Source organism: Syngnathus scovelli, chromosome 6 (genome assembly GCF_024217435.2).
Source record: "Syngnathus scovelli strain Florida chromosome 6, RoL_Ssco_1.2, whole genome shotgun sequence".
Classification (NCBI taxonomy): Eukaryota; Metazoa; Chordata; class Actinopteri; order Syngnathiformes; family Syngnathidae; genus Syngnathus; species Syngnathus scovelli.
The window spans coordinates 15,826,451-15,846,226 of NC_090852.1; the positions used below are offsets into that span (position 1 = coordinate 15,826,451).

Sequence of the window (19,776 nt, forward strand, 5' to 3'; positions counted from 1 at the left end):
GGAACGCGGCCCCGAGGACTAGAGCTTGGCACCTGTGACCTTTGACCATGATATTTCCCTAATAAAGTGGCCTGTTATTAGGTACACTTGAAAATGGCGGTGTACCTAAAGGAGTGTCCGTTTGATTCCCTCGTTAAGTGCAGGTGCGTGAAAACTTTTAGCTCCTTTTGACCGTGAAAGAAGCTAAAAGTTTTCACGCACCTGCGCTTAACGAGGGTCACTTGGTAAACATGTTGGAACGCGGCCCCGAGGACTAGAGCTTGGCACCTGTGACCTTTGACCATGATATTTCCCTAATAAAGTGGCCTGTATTAGGTACACTTGAAAATGGCGGTGTACCTAATGGAGTGTCCGTTTGATTCCCTCGTTAAGTGCAGGTGCGTGAAAACTTTTAGCTCCTTTTGACCGTGAAAGAAGCTAAAAGTTTTCACGCACCTGCGCTTAACGAGGGTCACTTGGAAAACATGTTGGAACGCGGCCCCGAGGACTAGAGCTTGGCACCTGTGACCTTTGACCATGATATTTCCCTAATAAAGTGGCCTGTTATTAGGTACACTTGAAAATGGCCATGTACCTAATGGAGTGTCCGTTTGATTCCCTCGTTAAGTGCAGGTGCGTGAAAACTTTTAGCTCCTTTTGACCGTGAAAGAAGCTAAAAGTTTTCACGCACCTGCGCTTAACGAGGGTCACTTGGAAAACATGTTGGAACGCGGCCCCGAGGACTAGAGCTTGGCACCTGTGACCTTTGACCATGATATTTCCCTAATAAAGTGGCCTGTTATTAGGTACACTTGAAAATGGCGGTGTACCTAAAGGAGTGTCCGTTTGATTCCCTCGTTAAGTGCAGGTGCGTGAAAACTTTTAGCTCCTTTTGACCGTGAAAGAAGCTAAAAGTTTTCACGCACCTGCGCTTAACGAGGGTCACTTGGAAAACATGTTGGAACGCGGCCCCTCGAGGACTGGAGGTCGACACCCCTGGTTTGAGTGAAAAGTGCCACACCCGCCCTCACCCCCACTTTCTGATTGGCTGGTTGATCTATGACATCATTAAGACACTCTATTAGGTACACCGCCATTTTCAGGTGTCCCCCAAAATAACAAATGTCAGCATAGCGTTTTTTTTCCCATGAACCTTTTATTCAAGCAAATTCGGAATAACACCATCAATTATATCCCAACAAAGACAAAATTAAAACATCAATGTCGGCATAACGTGTGTTGGCTGGTATAGCAGCAATGCTGTCTGTCACTCACCCGAGAATCTTCGCGAACGACTAATCAGCAGCTAGTGATAGATGGAGGAGGGACTTTACGAGTCATTGACTATTATTCGACTCTCCATATTTATAGGAATAGAACTTTGTTGTAATATAACTCATTTTAATATAGAAACTGGTGTAACACTTAACAGATTTTTGTTGGTGGTGTGCCTCGGGATTTTTTCCAATGAAAAGGTGTGCCGTGAATGAAAAAAGGTTGGGAACCACTGAGCTAATCAAGTGTAAGGATACAATATTAGAAATAAATTTTAAAAATAGTTGTTTTAAAAAGGCTGGTTGAGGTCTTCGTAGCTGTTGATAAAGCACTTTGGTGTTTAAATGTGTGCAAAGATCAGCAATACTTTGGTGTCATCACAGTTCGAAAAAGGCACATTGGGAATTTGCATTTGACAAATATGAGCAAAATTAATGTTTGACAGATGTATTGGACTCGCCTATGCAAGCTTGAGGCCACACAGCACCTGTAACTGGTGCGATTTTTGTTTGCTTTTGAACACCAATCATATTTTTAATGCTAAAATATAGTTATTCCTTTTCCAAAGAAGGAAAAATAAATAGCAAAACACATTATTATGCCTTGATGACGGCAGCAAATTAAAGTTCAAGGGCTTCAAGATGCCGAATGGTGTTTTCTGGTCCAATACATTTGCTAAACACAGTAAACACGTACAAAAAAACACAACAAAAAAACGAGTGCAAACAAGCATCAAGCCTCCAACTCGCACAATTTTCTACATTGCTTGACCGTGAATTGGAGTGAATCTTGGTTGACTGGGCAAGAAGTAGTAGGCCCCTGTTGTATTTTGTGGTCCGTAACAAAATGGCTGCCGGTTGGTAAGAAGAAAAGCTGCCGATGTAACAAAAAGGCTGTAGGCGGTTTCCCTGTCTAAGATCGGACCAGTTTGAAGCCTTGTCCGGTGTCCAGAATGGCGGGAGGAAACCAGTTGAGCTTGACCCTCTTGAGGCACCTGAGGCAGGCGCTGCAGGGCCACAGCAGGCTGAGCCCGCCGCACCACAAGGCCAGGCGGACCAGCGGGTAGGTGACCCGGGGGAAGTAGGCCCTCCAGTGGTCGGTGAGGTCGTCACCGGTGGGCAGGTGCAACGCGTAGTCGCCCCAGCGGCGGGACACGCCGTAGACGGCCGGTGGCGCCCCACCCCGCCGCGACCACGGGACGCCACCGTCCCCGTCGCAGTTGTACGCCACCCAGTGCGACAGGAAGTCCCCCCGCTGCAGTTCGGCGGGCCGAGACGGCGTGGCGCCCTGCACGGCCACGTGCACGCCCTCCACCCGCCGGGCTGCCTTCACCGTGGCCGACGAGTGGTCGCAGTCCAGCACCAGGATGAGGCGGGAGGGGAAGGTGCCGTTCTTCTCCCTCCACCAGTCCAACAGCTGGTCCAGACTGAGCGTGTCCCCGCCTTCAAGAGACAAAGAACAACCGTTAACTTGGGTTGAAATCAGTCAAAGAAAAACGAGTCGAGAAGACTCGAGCTTTGGTGCCCGGACCCAAGTGTGACATCATGATAACAACAGACCTGCCAACGCCCACTCCCCGCTGCGATGCGTGTGCCCGCTGTAGAAAAGCAGGTAGGTGTCGTGGCGCGGCCCGTCGGCTGTGCGCAGATCCATGAAGGACTTGAGCTTGGCCTGCAGCGCCTCCAGCGTGATGCCGCCGGTGGAGTAGTCGCAGCCGAACGTCTCGATGAGGTGCTGGGCCAAGAAACGCTGGATATTGCTCAGCATGGCCGTGGAGCGCAGGTTGAGCTGCTGCACCTGGTCGGGGGGCAGCAGCACAGGCTGCCCGTCGGGGCTGCATGGAAAACATTTTGCAGAGCGTCATTTTAATGTGGATTTTTGTGTGTGTGAATTTTTGGGGGTGATTTGTTTTCTGTGGAGTTTCAATAAAAGGTACTGTAGCACTTGGAGAGTTGTCTATGTTTTAGGGGGTGAAACGTTTGACGATGCAATATTTGCTGTGGCATGCGACGTACCTGCAGTAGTTGGTGGGTATGACCATGGCGTAGCCCACACACGTTCCTCCCAGGCTGCTGCCCAGCTCGTGGAACAGGCCGTGAAAGACAGACTCCAGAGGGAGAACCAGCAGGAAGGTGCTCAAGAAGATGCTGCTGGAAGCCTGGGTGCAACAAACACAAAGCTCAGCCAAGTGAACTTCTCAAATAAGACAACCGGATCACATGCGGACACATAAAAGCCGCTGCCACTTACCTGCCAGGAGAGAGCGGCGAGGGCGACGGTAGAGACCAGCGTGAAGCGCAGCAGGCGCTCACAGATGAGGCAAAAGTGCCTCATGCCCTTGGAGGCCATGATCTTATCCAGCCCGCTGCCCCCGCAAGCCTGGCTGAGGCAAACTCTTTGGCAGTCGCTGAGCTTGCTGTGAAAGCCCCACAGGCTGATGAAGAACACCAAGTGGCAGACGGCCCAGAAAAGCGTGCATGCTGCCAACGCCGGGATGGTCAGGTACCAGCGGTCCAGGCGACCCAGCACCTGTGCTGCCAGAACGACGAAGGTGACCTCCAGAAGCAGCAAAGGCAGCAGGGTGAGGCGGCGCCACAAGCCCCTCCGGTGCAGGAAGGGCTGCCAACGCTCGGTCACCGAGAGGCCGCTGAAGTAGACGTCGAGCAGCGGCTCGCACACCAGCAGCCCGAAGAAGCATCCCAGGGCAAACGCGTTGGTCCGGACTCCGAGGCTCGCCAGGAAGAAGTCGCCGCCGATGACGACAAAGCACGCCAGGTTGGTCAACGCCAGAATCGCTTTCATTCTGAGGGCTACCACCACAGCGGAGAGGGCAACGGCCAGCACCGTGACGCTCAGGGCTTTGTGGAGGAGCAGCGCCGTGCTGGCGGCGGCGAAGCCCGTCAGCTGAAGCCGCTCGGCCGAGGTGAGGAAGGCGGGCCGGTGCCTGGCGTAGCCCAGCATCCTCTCCAGCAGAGCCCAAAGAGTCCTCAGGGACACGCTGGACAGCAGCAGACCGTTGGCCACCTGCTCCTTGCTGTTTCCTTCCAGCTCAGGACTGTTGACGAAGCACAGGAGACCCAGAAGGAAGCCGAACCAAAGATGGAGGAGGCTGAGGCTGAGCCGCTCCGTGCCCAAGTAGCAGTACAAGCCGCCAGCCAGCGGCAGGACGAGCAGAGCCAAGATGAAGATGACCAGCAGCGTGGAGTCGGCCGTCTCCTCCCAGCGGACGAAGAGGCCCAGGCACAGCGCCACCAGCAGGTTGAGGCCGGACATGTAGCCCAGGCAGCGGACCGAAGACCACACGCTCCCCTCCCCTTGAACGTCAAGTCGGGTCATCGCCGCCTGCAGCCAGTGGCTGACGCAGTACCGCAGAAAACGCCACATTATGAATATATATCTATTCACGCTCAAAACAGGCGCGTTAGTACTTCAATAGGGCGTTTCGCTTTACTTAGGGACATGGACGTCGCGAGAGAGCCAAAGGTTAGCTACGTTGCTAACTTGGCAAAAGTGGCTAGCCTAGCTGAAGTTAGCATCTTTCTCCGGGTTGACGTTAGCGTGCATAACAACGATCGTCGTTAAGTCACGAGAGTGGCATTTTCTGTCGCCAATTGGAAAGATCCGGACCTGTAGCCTTTTGGTGAAGGACATTTCAGTTCAGGAACTTCCGACGCGTCCAAAGTTTTCAAAACGCCATGATTGACGAATGAGCACTGCCTACGGAAAGTGCGAAGCACCGAAAAGTTCCGAAGAAAGCGCTACTATTTATTCGTCACGAACATTCTAAATAAAGTCCCAAGAGTAGCATTAAGTTTCAGAGGTTTTAAAAAAAGCAAAGTTTCACAAACGGAGGAAAAAAATACGTTTGACATTTTATAGAAAGAAACTACATCATTAAGCTGGTTTGAGCTGAACATAAGAATGAAAGCAAACGCACACAAAGGAACATTTGCAACAGAATTGTGAATAAATGATAGATTTCCGTTCTAAAAACAAGGCCACAATTGTGTTAAGATGTCCTATCTTTTTAAAACAGCTACTTTTGAGTCATTGTTCAGCATCTATCTTACATTAAATATGCAATATACTATAGTGGATTTCAGCGAAGCTAGTACACTAAGGTGTATGATTAGATAAAGTTTATAAATGTACAGTACAAATTGGCTTGGATAATTTGCGCCATGAGAAAACACAGACACCTTCCACTTACATTCATTTATAAAAGACACAACCATACAAGAAGCACACATTGTTCTAAACCAGTGGTTCTTAACCTTGTTAGCAGTGCCGAACCCCACCAGTTCTTCAATGAACCCCTCTTTAGTGAAAAAAATATATAAATATATTTTATTTCAAATTCAAGACAGATGTTTATCACTGCTGCACAAAATGAGCCGTGCATGAACATCACCTTGTTCAAAGAACAAAACCAACACCATGCATCAACTCACAACACATTACATACCAGCAAATCAGTGCGACTCCTGCGATATTCAGGTGTGTTCGGACCTCCGCAGTGGAGGCTCTGCCGAACCCCTGAGACCGACCGACCCACCCAACCCCTAGGTTCGATCGAACCCAGGTTAAGAACCACTGTTCTAAACTGTTGAAAATGTTTGATGATTATAAACCATGCAAATGAGTCTCAAGGAAAGACTGGAAGACTACTGCACCACGTCATAACACTACCACTGACTTTTGAGTGATGCTCTATTCAGAAACAGAAGCCATATGAACATGTATTAGATGACAAGAATAACTTTTGTGTGCTGTCCAAGTGTGACATCTTTAAGAGGGTGTGTGTGTGATGGTATCTAAACGCACTTCCAGACATGCCGCTTTCTCATCTTGCTGGTCATTGTAAGAAAATAGGTCAATTTGCGACGGCCTTTAGGATCAATCAGATAAAGTGCCAGTACGCCGTCATTCACACGCACAAACCCAACAAACACCATCGTTAGCTATTAGCTTAAAAACCTCAGCAGCATCTATTGCGTTAAAGGTTAAAAAATAATAATAATAATAATAATCATCTCAAACCTGTTTCAGAGGTTCAACTAGTGCAAACGTTTTCAGTCTGAGGGAGCAGGACACTTCCAACCAGAATGAGCAACCTTTCTGCGTACACTTTTGTTCTATCGTGAGCATTTGTGCTTGAAATGTGGTTTGAGTTGGGTTTTGAAATCAAACGGCTGGCTGGATCAAACGCTCTTGGTCATTGGTTGCTTACATCCGCAAAGTTACTGCAATCACCGAGTCTATTTGGCAGCAACACATTTGTATCATTTCTCTAAGATACGAAAGGTAAGCGATATAGGCTCTCCCAAAAACAGGACTACTTCAAAACATTAGTACCTTGTGACACAATGAGCAACACGTCACATACGTCACATTAGTAGAATATTCCAGTTACAAGATCCTAAAATGCTACAAATACCACATTTTTTTGTTAAGGATGCAAATATGGGTTAAAAGACCGGACAACACCAATGTCTTTGAGAAGAGTGCGCTTAACATCTTCCAGCTAGCCCGTCAGTGTCCTCTTGTTCAGTCTCTTCACTGACCGTCATACTGCTCAGGTTGTCTTTTGAATTTTTTTCTTGCTAAAAAGCGGCTCGACGTCCACGCTTTGTCAGCACGCAGACACGCCGGGAGATGATGCTGGACGTCAAGATAGCGGGAGCCGTTGATACATTTGGGGCGCTCGCTTTCCAACTGTTAGAAAAAGTCAATCTATTTATCAAAATATATGTCGAGCGAGGGTATTCTCAGAAAATATTGCGTAAACATAGTATCTCTTTCACACTGTGCAAGTGGTTTGAGGGGAAAGGAAGGGAAGGGCGAGGAGAATGCAGCAGGTTTCCGTTTGGCAGCGCAGCAGTTGAAGCGCGACAAGAGTGGGGGTTGGGAGGGGGGGGGGGGGGTCTAGGTCTGGAGCAGGATGGGGTCCTCCAGCTCCTGGAAGCCGGGCAGTGAGCCGTTCTGGCTCTCGCCGGAATCCGAGTCACAGGCGTCGGGCAGCTCGGCGAAGGCCCAAGCCAGCTGCTCGTCGTCCATGTCGGAGCGGGCCTGCGCCTCGCCGCCCTCGTCCTCCTCGGCAGGGTGGAAGTCCTGGGGGATGTAGAGCATCTCGGGGTAGTTGCGCGACACCAGGTCGCTGCTGGTGGCCAGCGACACCTTGCGGAAGGCGATGAGGTGCATGTGGGAGTACTTGACGTACTTGTAGCGCTTGAAGCCCAGCGACTCCACCGCCACGCGCCAGCTGCGCATCATGAGGGCGTGGCGGTTTTGGTGGGAGGAGTCGGGCGTGATGATGAGCAAGAGGCCGTGCAGCTCCAGCAGCTCGTGGGCTTTCTTGCAGCAGATCCAGCGCTGGTAGGGAGACGGGAAATAAGACAGGAGCAGGGAGAAGACCACCACGTGGAAGAGGCGGCCTGGCAGGGCGTCGATGGGGCTGTGCAGGTGGCGAAGGAAGGCCTCCACCGCCTCGCCCGTCAGCTGAAGCGGCCTCTGGAGCTGAAGGTTGAGGAAGTCGCACTTGTACACGCTCTGAAGACAAAGGAGAGCATGCGCAGACGTCAGCGTCATCGGGACAAGCATCGTGACGGGGAAATGACGCGAAAAGACGCCCTCACCTCCACCGCAGGCACAATGTCAATACCGACTGTGAGGAACCCGTCAAACTTTTTGAAAGGGTTAAAGCAGCTGCCCACATCCAGGAGGCGAATCTTCCCCATATGAGCACCGCCTGGACTGCAACGCACAACACCACCTTCTCTTTCAAAACATTTGCTCTGTCTCTTCTCCGGCAAACAAATATCTCAAGTCTCCCAAACAATGTGTCAAATGTTTACTACTTTCTTTTAAGCTGGGACATGGCCGCCATTTTAGAACAGAGCACCAAAATATGCAAATGCAGGACTCGTGTCAAATAAACGCAAGCCTTTGCACACAGAACTCATGTTACCTTTGGATAGAAGAAGACGGCCGTCCACTCGCAGCCGCTTCAGTCGAACCGGCGGAGAAGGAGGCACTTTTCTCATCTTTCTCCAACATTCTTTTCATGCCACCATCTCGAAAATACTCCTGGCAGACACTGCCGAGACAACAAGCAGCGTCTTCAACGATAGCGCTCTTTTCATGAACCAACAAATTCAAGTTGCTTATTATTTTTAAACTGTGGGCCAAGTAAGTAAGTTTCCAATCGGCCTCAATAGTAAGTCTCACCTATGACACCAATCGATGCGTCCTTCCTTTTCGCAGTTGACAGCCCAATGATTGTCGGCGAGGTTCTTCATGGCGACGGCGTACTCGCTCAGCGTTTGCTCATCCTCGCAGTGCTCGCGCCAGATTTTGTCAAAGTCGCCCACTGTCAAGGAAAGCAAAAGGTAGTGTAGTGGCGTGACGACAGAAGCGATGTCGGCTGCTCGGGACAAAGGTTGGAAACTCCAGGGCATTTTCCAAGTCGGAAGGCGTCCACAGGAATTGATGGGGAAAAGGAATACACAACATTGAAGGCAGAAAGTAGGATTCGATTCAGCAAATGAATAGCAGAAGGAAGGCAACTCAAAAGTACTTTCATTTGTTCTTCAACAGATATTTGTCCAGACTAACTTAGGAGCTAATATTTAGTCAAGTGCTGGCTCATGTTTAACATTGCTTGGTCTAGTTAAATGGCCAGTATCCTGTCGGAACATTTTAAAGACGACGCTAGTCATACTCGTCTATGCATGACCCAAAAACAAGTAGGGATGGTTCAATCCGCTTCAATCGAGGCCTACGAAGCAAGTTGTTGAAGTGCTGCCGATCATTGCAGCGTCAAGTCACGCTTAAGCACAAACGTTAGCAAGCCTGCTTCGGTTTCATTGACTTGTCAGTGCTTTCGCTGGCCTCCCTCGGTGGAAAACCAAACCGAACCAAACCAAACAAATCAAAACAAAAACCGCAGCCTAAGGTCGACGACAGCCGATGCTTCTAATCTCACACACGATAACATCACATCATTCCAAAATTGGACTAAGAGAGTTTGTGCGTCGTTTTGAGAAGCTAGCCAGCCTTCGATTGTCCAAACGCAGACGAAGAGGGCCTCACCTTCTCTGTATTTCCTGCGGAGCTTTCGGTGGACGTTTTTCACCACCCCTGACAGCTTCTCCTGTTCATTCTTAGCCGAGGATCCGTCTGGAATGGGCACGCAGAAGGATGCCCGGTGTCTCTCCGTCCCAACGTCGTCGCTGGGGTCCATCGCACAGGTCCGGCGAGCTCGGCTGCTGGTGTCTGGCTGGCCTGAGCTTCCTCTTTCTCCCCTTCACTACCCCTCCGACACAGCTGCTTAGCACCGGCCGGCCGGTGCACGTGCCAAGAACAAGCAAGGTGATTGGCTACTTGTGACTGACATGTGCTCAGAAGTGACAGCTTGATATCCAATCACAAACCAGGAAACCATCGCTTCTCCTGTGTCACGTTCAAGTGCCTCGTAAATCTTGACTTCGGCTGTATACGCAACAGAATAGCTCGCTTACACCTTAAACCGGTTTTAGGGCACAAAGACAACCAAGAACGCTAATAATCACCTGGTTAATCAACGGAGCGTGTTTGAATTCCATCCCTCTTTTTTGCGCCCTGGGCGAACCATACACACACACACACACACACACACACACACACACACACACACACACACACACACACACACACACACACACACACACACACACTTTTTTTTTTTGCAATCACCCGATCTGTCAAACAACCTCAACATCGATCACGTCACGTATGCGTGCGTCAGGTAATGTTCAGATTCAGCAAAAGGATCAGCAGACAAAACCAGTGAGACAGAATGTTGATCTTTTCTCGCGAGGAGTGCATCCAGACTTACAGCAATCCAAAATACACTAAAGGTCTTGTTTACACTCCTCTCTTTTTATTCAGGAATGCCCTCTACCTACAATGTGAGACTAGCCCCTGATAGGTGGGGGGGAAAGCGTGGGCTTTGTCTCATGAGAGAAGAAACGAGATTCTATGTGAAACTAGAAGTCGCAAGGATAAAATGTTATGGGAAACAAAGTAGTCATGTGAAAAGAGTGCATAGACAAAATGACATGTGCAGACATCAAGAACTTTCTTGGATTCCCAGATGTGTAGAAGGTCAGGAAGCTCCAGCCAGCATCGTTTGACTTGTTGTGGACTAGGTGATGTCTGCAAGAAGAAACAGCAAGCATTCTGCGCAATAACTTTATTAATAAGTACTCATTAGGGAACGCATGATAACATATATATACAATTTATCTAACAATGTTGCTTCTAAAAATAACAGCACTCGTGTGATACAACATACAGTTGACGCACAGCAATTAGCCACTTTCATGACATTTCATGCATTCATTCATCCATTCATTCGCAAGCTAGCTACTTGTTTGGACCGACACTGCCATGGGAGGTAATACAAATGTTAGGTGGTTGACCTTGGCAGCGTAACATTGGGCTACAACCCACTGAGCCAATTTCACCATTTTGGGGGGGAACGCTTCAACTATCACATGGGATCGGATTCATGCGTGCGGCTGATCGTGTGAGTACTTCAGTGCAATGTGCATTGCTCTGGTAACGGGGCCCAGCTCCACCCGCGCATGCTGTTGGCCAAATCCATCCACTTTCAATCGCTTTGGCTGAGGACAGGGATGAGTGAGTGAGTGAGTGAGTGAGTGAGTGAGTGAGTGAGTGAGTGAGTGAGTGAGTGAGTGAGTGAGTGAGTGAGTGAGTGAGTGAGTGAGTGAGTGAGTGAGTGAGTGAGTGAGTGAGTGAGTGAGTGAGTGAGTGAGTTGTTGGCCACATGACATGCATGGCCTGCCAAACCCAAGTTGTGAAAGCAATTCAAAGGGCTCACACCTTTGCTCGTCGACTTGGATTTGCGTCAGTCTGTTTGTTCCCTTTTCACCGCTCAGCGCTGAAATCAAAGCAAAACAAGAGGTGATTTCCTCCAAGTGTTCTTTACACTCGCCTGCTCAACTGACACGGACGTACATACTGGTGATCGAAGTGAAGGGGACTGGACTTTTTACTCGCCTGTCATTTCTTCAGTACAAAACACACACACGCACACAGATGCGCATCATTTGTTGTTCACCACAAAACCACACGCGTCTTGTTTTCAAAGGCAAGCACGAGCATTCAACTTTGGGGCAAGAATAATTTTTTTTTTTGGGGGCAAGAATAATTTTTTTTTTTAACTGTTTATTGAAGGGTCACAAAGTGCAGTGAATAATAATGGCCACATGGGGGCAGTATACCACAACCGTACAGATACATACGCTTGAAGTAAGTTGCGGTTATTTTTTGTTTGTTTTTTTGCGGGCAAAGGATAATTAATTGAATTGTTAAATGTTCCATTTACATGTGTTGCTCAGGTCTGTTTTAAGCCAAGCAAACGTTTCCGAGACAAAGCTTTGCAGTTGTTTGAATTAAACCATGTGTGAGTCAATTCATTTTATGTTTCGTTTGACAGTAAACATTAACTAAGCGGGATATGAAAGAGTTTGAATGAGCCACAGCCAAGGCCAAAGTATGACAAAGTTGGTGTTAGGCACAAGAATAGGAAGAATACATACACACGTGAAGAAGCCTTAACATCTTCCATCACTTGGTATAGCTGATATTTGCATGAGTCAGGAAAAAAATTATAAACAATATGTAAAAATAATCGTTCACGCACGGAAGATGGTCAGAGAGACTTTACGAACCTTGGAAAGATAAACGTTGCCGCTGGCTCCTTCAGCCATAGGGTTGAGGATTCTGGAGGTGGGCATCCGGTACGGCGCTGCCATGGCGCTGGAGGTCGAAGCCACGGGGACCGGCGCCGCTGAGGCCACCAGAGACTTGCAGCGCTCGCTGAGCAATTTGGAATTGGCTTCCGTCAGGCGACTGTTACTCCTGCAGACGTGAGAAAAAGGAGCATTTGAGAAGACTCGCTCGAAATTGTGCTTTTGGAGACCGCCGTCCTCACTCACACTTGTACCTTTTGAGGTCGTTGCTGAGGGACTTGCGCAGCCATTGCTCTTCTCTGTGCATCTGCCGGTAGCGCTTCAGGTCTTTGTGCAAGGCGTCTCTCTGGGCGATGGTGTCTTGCTGGATGCTGCGAGATCGTTTCAGTTCTCCTTCCAGTTCTTGGATCTTGGAGCGCAGGCTGACTTCGGTGGAGGCTTTAATCTGGTCCTGCGCCTCCTGCGTCGCTGCCTGCGACTGAGGGGAGAAGATCAAACCGAAAGCTGACTTCGTCTGGTCTTTTTGCCGTGGCCTCGGCTGTCATCCTACCTGTAAGAAGAGGTTGACCTCGTGGATTTTTTTCTGTATTTCCTGTCGGGCCTTCTCCTCGATCTCCCGCCGGTACTGTTCCGCATTCCTGTGCTCCACCGTGTTCATCTCCACTCGGCGTCGCAGGCTCTGCACCTCCTCCTCCAACTGGCTCTTATTTTTCTCCAGGAGGCCGCGGAAGGACATTTGCCTCCTCAGCTCGGCTTGCAGCTCGTTCACCTGGTGCGGGACAAAACGGCAAATGTGAGGCACGAGAAGTTGTCCGGAGGTGACGCACCGTATCCATCGGGGGAACAAACCTTATCCCTCATGATTTCACTTGCTTGGTGATCTCGCAATTTCCTCTTAGCGCCTTTAAGTAGAGCTCGTTGCCTGGATGCATTCAAATGAGGAAATGTTAGAAGAATGTCAAAAATCTGCTGACACGACTGTGTGGCGTTGTCCAGTACCGGTGCACGACTTCTTCCAGCTGTTTAAGCTTGTCCACCTCTTTGTGCAGTCGCGCTTTTTCTTTCTCCGCTTCGACGTGATATCGCTTGTGGAGCTCGAGAGAAGTTTCACACTTCTGCAACTGCTTCAGACTCGCCTGGAGCGGCAGAGACGACAGACATTTAGACAGCGATCGGCCACCCGTGAGATCATTCCAAACGTGATAAGATGACCTCACCTCTTTATCTTTATTCTCCTCCTGTAACTGGTGGATATATTCTCGAAGTTCGGCGGCCGTGGCGGCGAGATCCTGATTCCTGTCCTGCACCAGTTGGACTCTGTCTTCGCAGTCTGAGCGCAGCTTGGCCAAAATTTCACTGAAACACTTTTGGGCGTCCGACACGGCGATGTCCTTTGCGACACACAACTTTTGGGTCTCGTCGAACTTTTGCCGTAGCATGGCGCCTTCGCTTTCAGATTTGCTCAGGAGCTCCTGCGTGGCCTCCTGGCGCGCTCCGGCCCAGCTGAGCAGGTCCTTCTCGGTCTGCAGAAGCGCTTCCACCTCTTTCACGCGTGCGTCGACTTTGTCCATCTTCCGCTGCAGGGTAGCGATCTGCGCGTTCTTCTCCGTCAGCTGCGCCTCCAGTGAGTTGCCCTGCGCCTTGGCCTTGGACAGCTTCTGGGACAGTTTGTTGTTGTCACCTGGGGAGATCCATTTCGGCGGATCAATAAAAATCAGTCAATGCTTTTACAGTGCGGGCGAGCTATGGTGTTTACTGACTTGCAAGTTTGTCTCTCAGTCGCTGCTGTTCGTCCTTCTCTTGGAGCAGAACTTTCTCCGTCTCCAAGCGAAGCTGCTCGGCTTCCGCCAGGCGGACGCGGACGCCCTGAGTCTCGGCTTCCAGTAGGCTATAAGCCTGAGACTGAGCTTCCAGTCGGGCGTTGGCGAGGGTCACTTCGCACTTCAATCCCGTAATCAGGTTGTTCCACTCCAAGACGCTTTGGGCGTGGTTGTCGCTGGTGAGTCGGAGATCTTGGCGAAGATCTTCCAGCTGCTCCTTGAGGGCTAGGTTCTCCTCAAGAAGGTCCTTTTGTTTGGTGCTGCTGTGCGCCTGGGTCACCTCAAGCTCGGTTCTTAGATGCTCCTAAAAGATTCAAGGTTGCAGATGACTGGAAATTTGTTGGGATACTTTTTATGAGGAATGTTTTGGGTTTTTTTTTTTGGGAGGAGGAGGAGGGGTTGAAAATTACCACATTATGTTTGGTTCTTTTGTAGCCCTCTTCAATGGTCTGTTGCTTGCAGTCCTGACTCTTTAGTTTTTGCTGCAGTTGTGCATTTGTGCAGCGTTCCTGAGACAACTGCACATGGGCCTGTTGGAGGTCTTCTTCGAGCTTGGGGCGGATGAAAGAAAAGTCACATGGCCGCCAGATCTTCGAGAGCGTTTCAACAATTGGATACGGTTCTTCCTCACCTTGCTTTTGTTGAGTTGGGCCATCCTGATGGTATTGAGGCAGTCTTCTTGCTGTTGCTTTGACGACGACCTGTTGACGGAAGAAATAAAAAGCAAGCTCGGCTAAGCTCAAAGATCATACGATGATTGAGGTTCTACCTGAGGTTGGCGAGTTCGGCTTCCATCTGCATGCGTTTGTGCTCCATGACACAATGGTCGTCTTTCGCCTCCTCCATTCTGCTCTTTAACTGGGCTGTCTCCTCTTTTAGTTTGGTCACCTTGACAGAGCAGCCGTGATGGTCTGTGGATTTGAGAACGGGGTGCTTGATCGGTTGACTCACAAAGTCTTCCAGCTTCACCCTAAATTGGTTATCCACTGGAAAAAAAAAATGACATCATGTACCCGTGACAATTTGGTATTAGAACGAAAATTTATTAGAGGCGATGCCTTCTCGTTCAGAGGGGGTACGGGAACTCACCTTCCTCCAGAGTCCCATCCGATGAGGACGTGATCTCATCGAGTTCTTCGGAGATCTCCATTTCGTCAATGCGCTGGATTTGGAACGGAACATGTTAACTGAATTCACTTTCCGCACCACCAACTGTATTGGAAAGAAACATTCCATTGCTTACCTGTTTCTTCATCTTTTGTTTGAATTGCGACCTGTTGCCAACAAACAGAAATGTATTGTAGAATTGTGTCACGTTCATCTCAGCAAAAGTCATTTTGCATATCTACCTTCCTTCATCCTCCGAGCCATCACTCAAAGTGTCGTCGTTTACAGGAAGATCTCGGTTGAGGGTAACGGCTCTGCTGGAGTGAGCCTTGCTAACTAATTCCAGTTGCGAAATCTTCTCTGCGGGTTGCTCGTCCGGTTTGCTTGTTATGGAGAACCGCTGCAGCAGTGATGTGATCCGTGGTCTGCTACGGAAACACAAGAACACAAAGCTCGCCATCAAAGTCAAGCCGGGAAGAGCCATTCTACGCTTCTTTGACCCCCCCCCCGACCCCGAAAGTAAATTTGGTGAATGCATTTTTAGCCAGATTTGGGATAAAAAAAGAAATAATAAATCCTGATTTAAATTCAACCATTCATTTTCTATACCCAGTGTCCTCATTTGAGTCGTGGGTGTGCTGGGGACTATCCCAGTTGTCATTGGGTGATGATTCACCCTCGATTGGACGCCCATCATTGGAGTGCTGAAAATCGACATAACAGCATCCAAACCTACAAAGAAATTACAGGCTTCAATGAACCTAATGCGGGCTTCTGGGTGGGCGGGAGGAGTCCGCAGTCCCCACAGAGAAGAAGGACAGAGCAGAAATTCAAGCCCTGAACCTCACAAGTGCCAACCACTAAGGCACCGTACTGCCCCCGTTTTTGGGAATCTCAATTAACGAAATATTGAGATTTAGATCAAAGTAAAAGAAATACAGAATCAATAAATAATGAAATGAAAAAGAAATAAAATAGATAATAATAAAATAAGTAATAAAATAAAAGATACAAGAATAAATAATGAAATGAAAAATGAAAAACAACTACATACATTTTCCAGCCATCTTTTGGGAGTGTGCGGCCAAATTTAATGTGCGAAGCGTGCGTACCTTACTGTCGGCTTCTTTGAATTTGAAGAGGCGTCAGGTGGACTTGACATTTCCTTGTTCCTCAATAAACTGCCTTTGCAGCTCACTGAACTCTCAGCTTTCTCACTTGCATGTCCTTCTAATCTTCTGGTGACAAGCTCAAAAGCAGTATTTCGATTTTTCACTGAAAGACTCTGAGAAGGCTCTTTGGCACCCTGAAAAAGCCACAACAAGAGAAGGTCAGAGGTCAGCAATCTCAATACACGAGCTTACACTATCTTAATTAAGCGTAACGGAAAGATCTAATCGAGCTACTCGACATTCGTGACATCCAAACCTGGAAACAAAGTTGGTCATTACCAAAATGAGAACATGGTCTTCTTGTGGTCCTCCGCTCAAATTTTTTTTTTCCCCCCAAATAGAAGGGTGAATCACAACTGCTTGACTTTTCCAAAATTAAATTACATTATCAGCGAATGCTCAAAATGTTGGCTTGAGCGATTTAAATAGACATTATCAACGGACGAGACTTTTTTTTTTTCAATATATTCCGACACGAGGTATATAAATAAATAAATGCAATTTGCATGATTTATGACAGTCAGCCAAACACATGCACGGTTTTTTTGGGCCAATTGCAAATGTCGTAAGCGTGCCCACTTCGACTTAGAGGATCTGATGTGCTTTAAGTGATAGGGGACACCAAAAGCTTTAAAGATCTGATATAAAGCAGTGACATCATCTTAATGATGTGGGCTCAAGTTTACCCTGTCCGAGAGATTCCTTCCGGCTGCCTTTGGAAACACCTCGAACCTCTTGGCCTCCACAGAGGAACTAGAATATTCCACGAATTCTTCAGAGTTCTGCAAAGCCACCGATCCTTCGGGCACAGCCCTTTTACTGGCGTTGCTGGCTTTATCCCATTCTGATGCAAAAAGCGAGGTATAATCGAATGAACACGACAAGTATGACGCTTGGCTGAACCTTTAGCTGAACTTAAAAAAAAATTAAAAAACATTTTATACAAGACGAGCGAAGCTCACCTGAACCCGTTTCTTCGTTGTCTGTGAGAGAAGCAAAGACATGTTCAAGACAATCATGCATGCTTTGGCTATTGTGACTTGTGATTCTCCACTCACCAAACTTTTCAGTTTTTCCTTTATCCAATTGGGTCAAAAACTTCACCAAGTGGCTCATTTCACTCTGGTCACACAAAAAAAAAAAAATTGAATCACCAAAATACAGCAATATCAATTCTTCTTGTTTGGGCCTACATCTTTCCGTTTCAGTTCCTCTTTGTGTCCACCTGTAGAACTTCGTCGGTCAACACTTCCAACTACAGGAGTGAACACAAAACAAAGTTGTTTTTGCAACACAGGTGAGCTTCACTAAATACATACCATCTTTAATCGAGATAAGTTCCAGGGATTTGGACCTCCTTTTACTTGGGCTTGGCAAGACCAGGAGGGAGGTGGGCGGTCTCCTCCTGTGCTCAGTAATGAGGACGCTACAGCTAGAGCACAAAATGAAACATCACCATGATCGTCTCACGACAGATGATTTAAAAAAAAAAAATGCAAGATCAACCTACGTGTCATGATATTCCAACTCGGCGTAGCTCTCAGCTGACTGTCCTCGGCTATCTTTTAGTTCAACGTTGGCTTTATACTTTAGGAGCAGTCGCACCATGTCGAAGTGTCCGTTAGCCGCGGCCAACATTAACGGCGACCTGTGTGTTTTTTTGGAGACGCAAAGTCACTTGACAAGATGGGCTCATTGAAATAAGAAGCGTGTCACTGCTTTCCGACCTCCGATGTCTGTCCAAAATATTAACATTGGCACCTTTCTTCAGCAGAAACTCTGCCACTTCTATGTGGTCCTCTTGGACTGCCACAGTCAGGGGTGAAATGCCCTCCTGAAAGTAGCGCCAGAATTTAATACATGTAACCACTAATGACTCGGGTATGTGCGAATGACTGCCAATGACCACGATGGGCGTCAAATTTCCATTTGAATCAGGCTGGCGCTGAAGGAGTTAAGAGAAAGCGCTCACCCGATTTTTGACGTTGACGTCAGCGCCGTGCTTCACGAGCAAGATGATGACGGAGAGTGACGGGATGCCGGAGGCCATATGTAAAGCTGTGTTTCCATCAGAGTCCACTAGGTTGGGGTCGGCTTTGTTTTCAAGGAGAATGTTGGCGCACAGATCATGTTGTTCCTGCACTGCCTGAGAAAATGAACAAGTCACATCAGGAGAAATCACAAAACGTATTACAAGTCTATCCAGGCTTACCTTAATTAAAGGAGTTTTATTTTGTTTGTCAGAGAGATTGACCTGGGCATTTTTCTTGATCAGGAATTTCACCACCTCGACATTTCCACGGGTGCAAGCAAGGTGAAGTGCTGTTCTATAACAGGAGAGAAAAAATAAATATATATAAATATTTTTTTAAAACCAAGCATTCTGTCTTCTACCCACACTGACCTGTTGTATTTGTCAAGCTGATTGATATCAACATTTTTGACAAGCTGCTCCAGTTTGGCCATATCACCCTGCCAGGCTGCCTTGTGAAACTTGCCCATCTCATTTTCTCTTATATCACTGGCATTTGTGGTTACGGAAGCGCAGTCACATGTATCAAATGATGACTTCCATCTCGGGAACTTGAATAATTTCTTCATCCTTACACAGCAGCAAAGCGATGCGTTTGCACCGCCACGCTCCGCTACTTAACTGCTGTTAAAGGACCACCGGTAGCGCCTCTCATCCCTGAATAGACAGATTGAGGTAGGGCCAAAATGCTACTTTTTCAACAACAACAACAACAAAAAACACCATGATGATGTCATTTGCACATCAGCTTCCTCAAGTGATATGGCAACAAAAAAATAACAGCCTGCATCATGTGATACGTCCCAACAATGAAGCTAAGCTCTCAAATTCATTCACAATTCACTAAACAATTTGCGAGTCATTTTGGATTGAAAGCTAGCTAATTTGTTAAGATATGCATTTTCCATAAACAAAACTAATAAGAACAGAGGTGCATGACGTACATACCCACACTTTTCTAAAGTGAGCTGGATCGTCGCGGTACCGAAACTTTTTTTTTAAATTTTTTTTTTTCTCCAATTTTTACGATTGCAAGTAAACAGCCAAACACGAAAATCTCAGACGCGTCATGAGGTCATTGGTATCGATGGCTTTATTGTCACACGAGTCTATACATATAAATTACTAGTTCCCTCTACCGAGTGACGTCATTTAAAACGTCACGGGTTTTTTTCAAGGGGGGAAAGGAAGGTACCAATTTACAGTTCTGCACATACTTTTGCCAAGGTAGTATGGCGGTTGGGTTTTTGCGTTGTGGTTTGCTCCCATTAATACCGGTGGCGTACTAGAACGCGCTTAGTTATTTTGCTCACCTGCTGTGTCACACAGGTAGAAAGACGACGAGACAACTTCGTCGGCTAGCACAGTTGACATCATGAGGCGGGTCATTGCGTCATCACTCCTAATGGGTTTTCCCGGACCCTTCACTTAAAGAACGTTGTGGAAGATACCATATTTGCGCGTGGGGGACGGCTTAATTTACAAACATTTTTGTCACGTGACGTCCCAGAAAAGAAGACCAGAATTTGATTTTGTCAGTTTTAATCATACTAGTTATTGTTTGGGGACACCTGGCCATTTTTTTACCATGATTGTTTCAATATTTTTTTTTTTAAACGATGGGAAACACTACT

General features: G+C 47.7%; 3 protein-coding genes across 14 annotated transcripts; all 3 read right to left on the bottom strand.

Annotated features, from left to right (window-relative positions):
- Window positions 1-1,115: 1,115 nt before the first annotated feature.
- Window positions 1,116-4,991, bottom strand: LOC125970370 (transmembrane protein 168-A). The gene is made up of 4 exons (XM_049722572.2): window positions 3,505-4,991; window positions 3,270-3,412; window positions 2,814-3,088; window positions 1,116-2,696 (listed from the first exon to the last, which is right to left on the bottom strand). Exons 1-4 carry the CDS (start codon window positions 4,636-4,638, stop codon window positions 2,167-2,169), a joined length of 2,082 nt encoding a protein of 693 aa, XP_049578529.1. The 5' UTR covers window positions 4,639-4,991; the 3' UTR covers window positions 1,116-2,166.
- A 2,040-nt stretch (window positions 4,992-7,031) lies between these two features.
- samtor (S-adenosylmethionine sensor upstream of mTORC1) lies at window positions 7,032-9,612 on the bottom strand. Its single transcript, XM_049722600.2, has 5 exons — window positions 9,346-9,612; window positions 8,482-8,623; window positions 8,222-8,350; window positions 7,890-8,007; window positions 7,032-7,803 (listed from the first exon to the last, which is right to left on the bottom strand). The coding sequence occupies exons 1-5, from the start codon at window positions 9,494-9,496 to the stop codon at window positions 7,180-7,182; spliced, it is 1,164 nt and encodes a 387-aa protein (XP_049578557.1). The 5' UTR covers window positions 9,497-9,612; the 3' UTR covers window positions 7,032-7,179.
- Window positions 9,613-10,093: 481 nt separating this feature from the next.
- LOC125970368 (ankyrin repeat domain-containing protein 26-like) lies at window positions 10,094-19,686 on the bottom strand. 12 transcript variants are annotated; one of them, XR_007482087.2, is made up of 27 exons: window positions 19,091-19,274; window positions 18,515-18,799; window positions 18,323-18,437; window positions 18,083-18,256; window positions 17,838-17,944; window positions 17,621-17,758; window positions 17,430-17,542; window positions 17,304-17,365; window positions 17,169-17,232; window positions 17,073-17,093; window positions 16,797-16,954; window positions 16,051-16,244; window positions 15,181-15,366; window positions 15,075-15,105; window positions 14,921-14,993; window positions 14,601-14,817; window positions 14,463-14,532; window positions 14,242-14,382; window positions 13,772-14,135; window positions 13,229-13,692; window positions 13,011-13,147; window positions 12,861-12,933; window positions 12,562-12,780; window positions 12,266-12,489; window positions 11,991-12,180; window positions 11,140-11,197; window positions 10,094-10,473 (listed from the first exon to the last, which is right to left on the bottom strand). XR_007482087.2 is itself a non-coding variant. In XM_049722568.2 (26 exons), exons 2-26 carry the CDS (start codon window positions 18,709-18,711, stop codon window positions 11,192-11,194), a joined length of 3,738 nt encoding a protein of 1,245 aa, XP_049578525.1. In that variant the 5' UTR covers window positions 18,712-18,799; window positions 19,091-19,274; the 3' UTR covers window positions 10,094-11,191. The 12 variants fall into 12 exon arrangements, 5 of the variants coding, with proteins under 5 accessions (XP_049578525.1, XP_049578522.1, XP_049578523.1 ...); XR_007482086.2 differs by having other exon boundaries at window positions 10,094-10,919; XR_007482085.2 differs by having other exon boundaries at window positions 11,279-12,180.
- Between the last annotated feature and the right edge of the window lie 90 nt (window positions 19,687-19,776).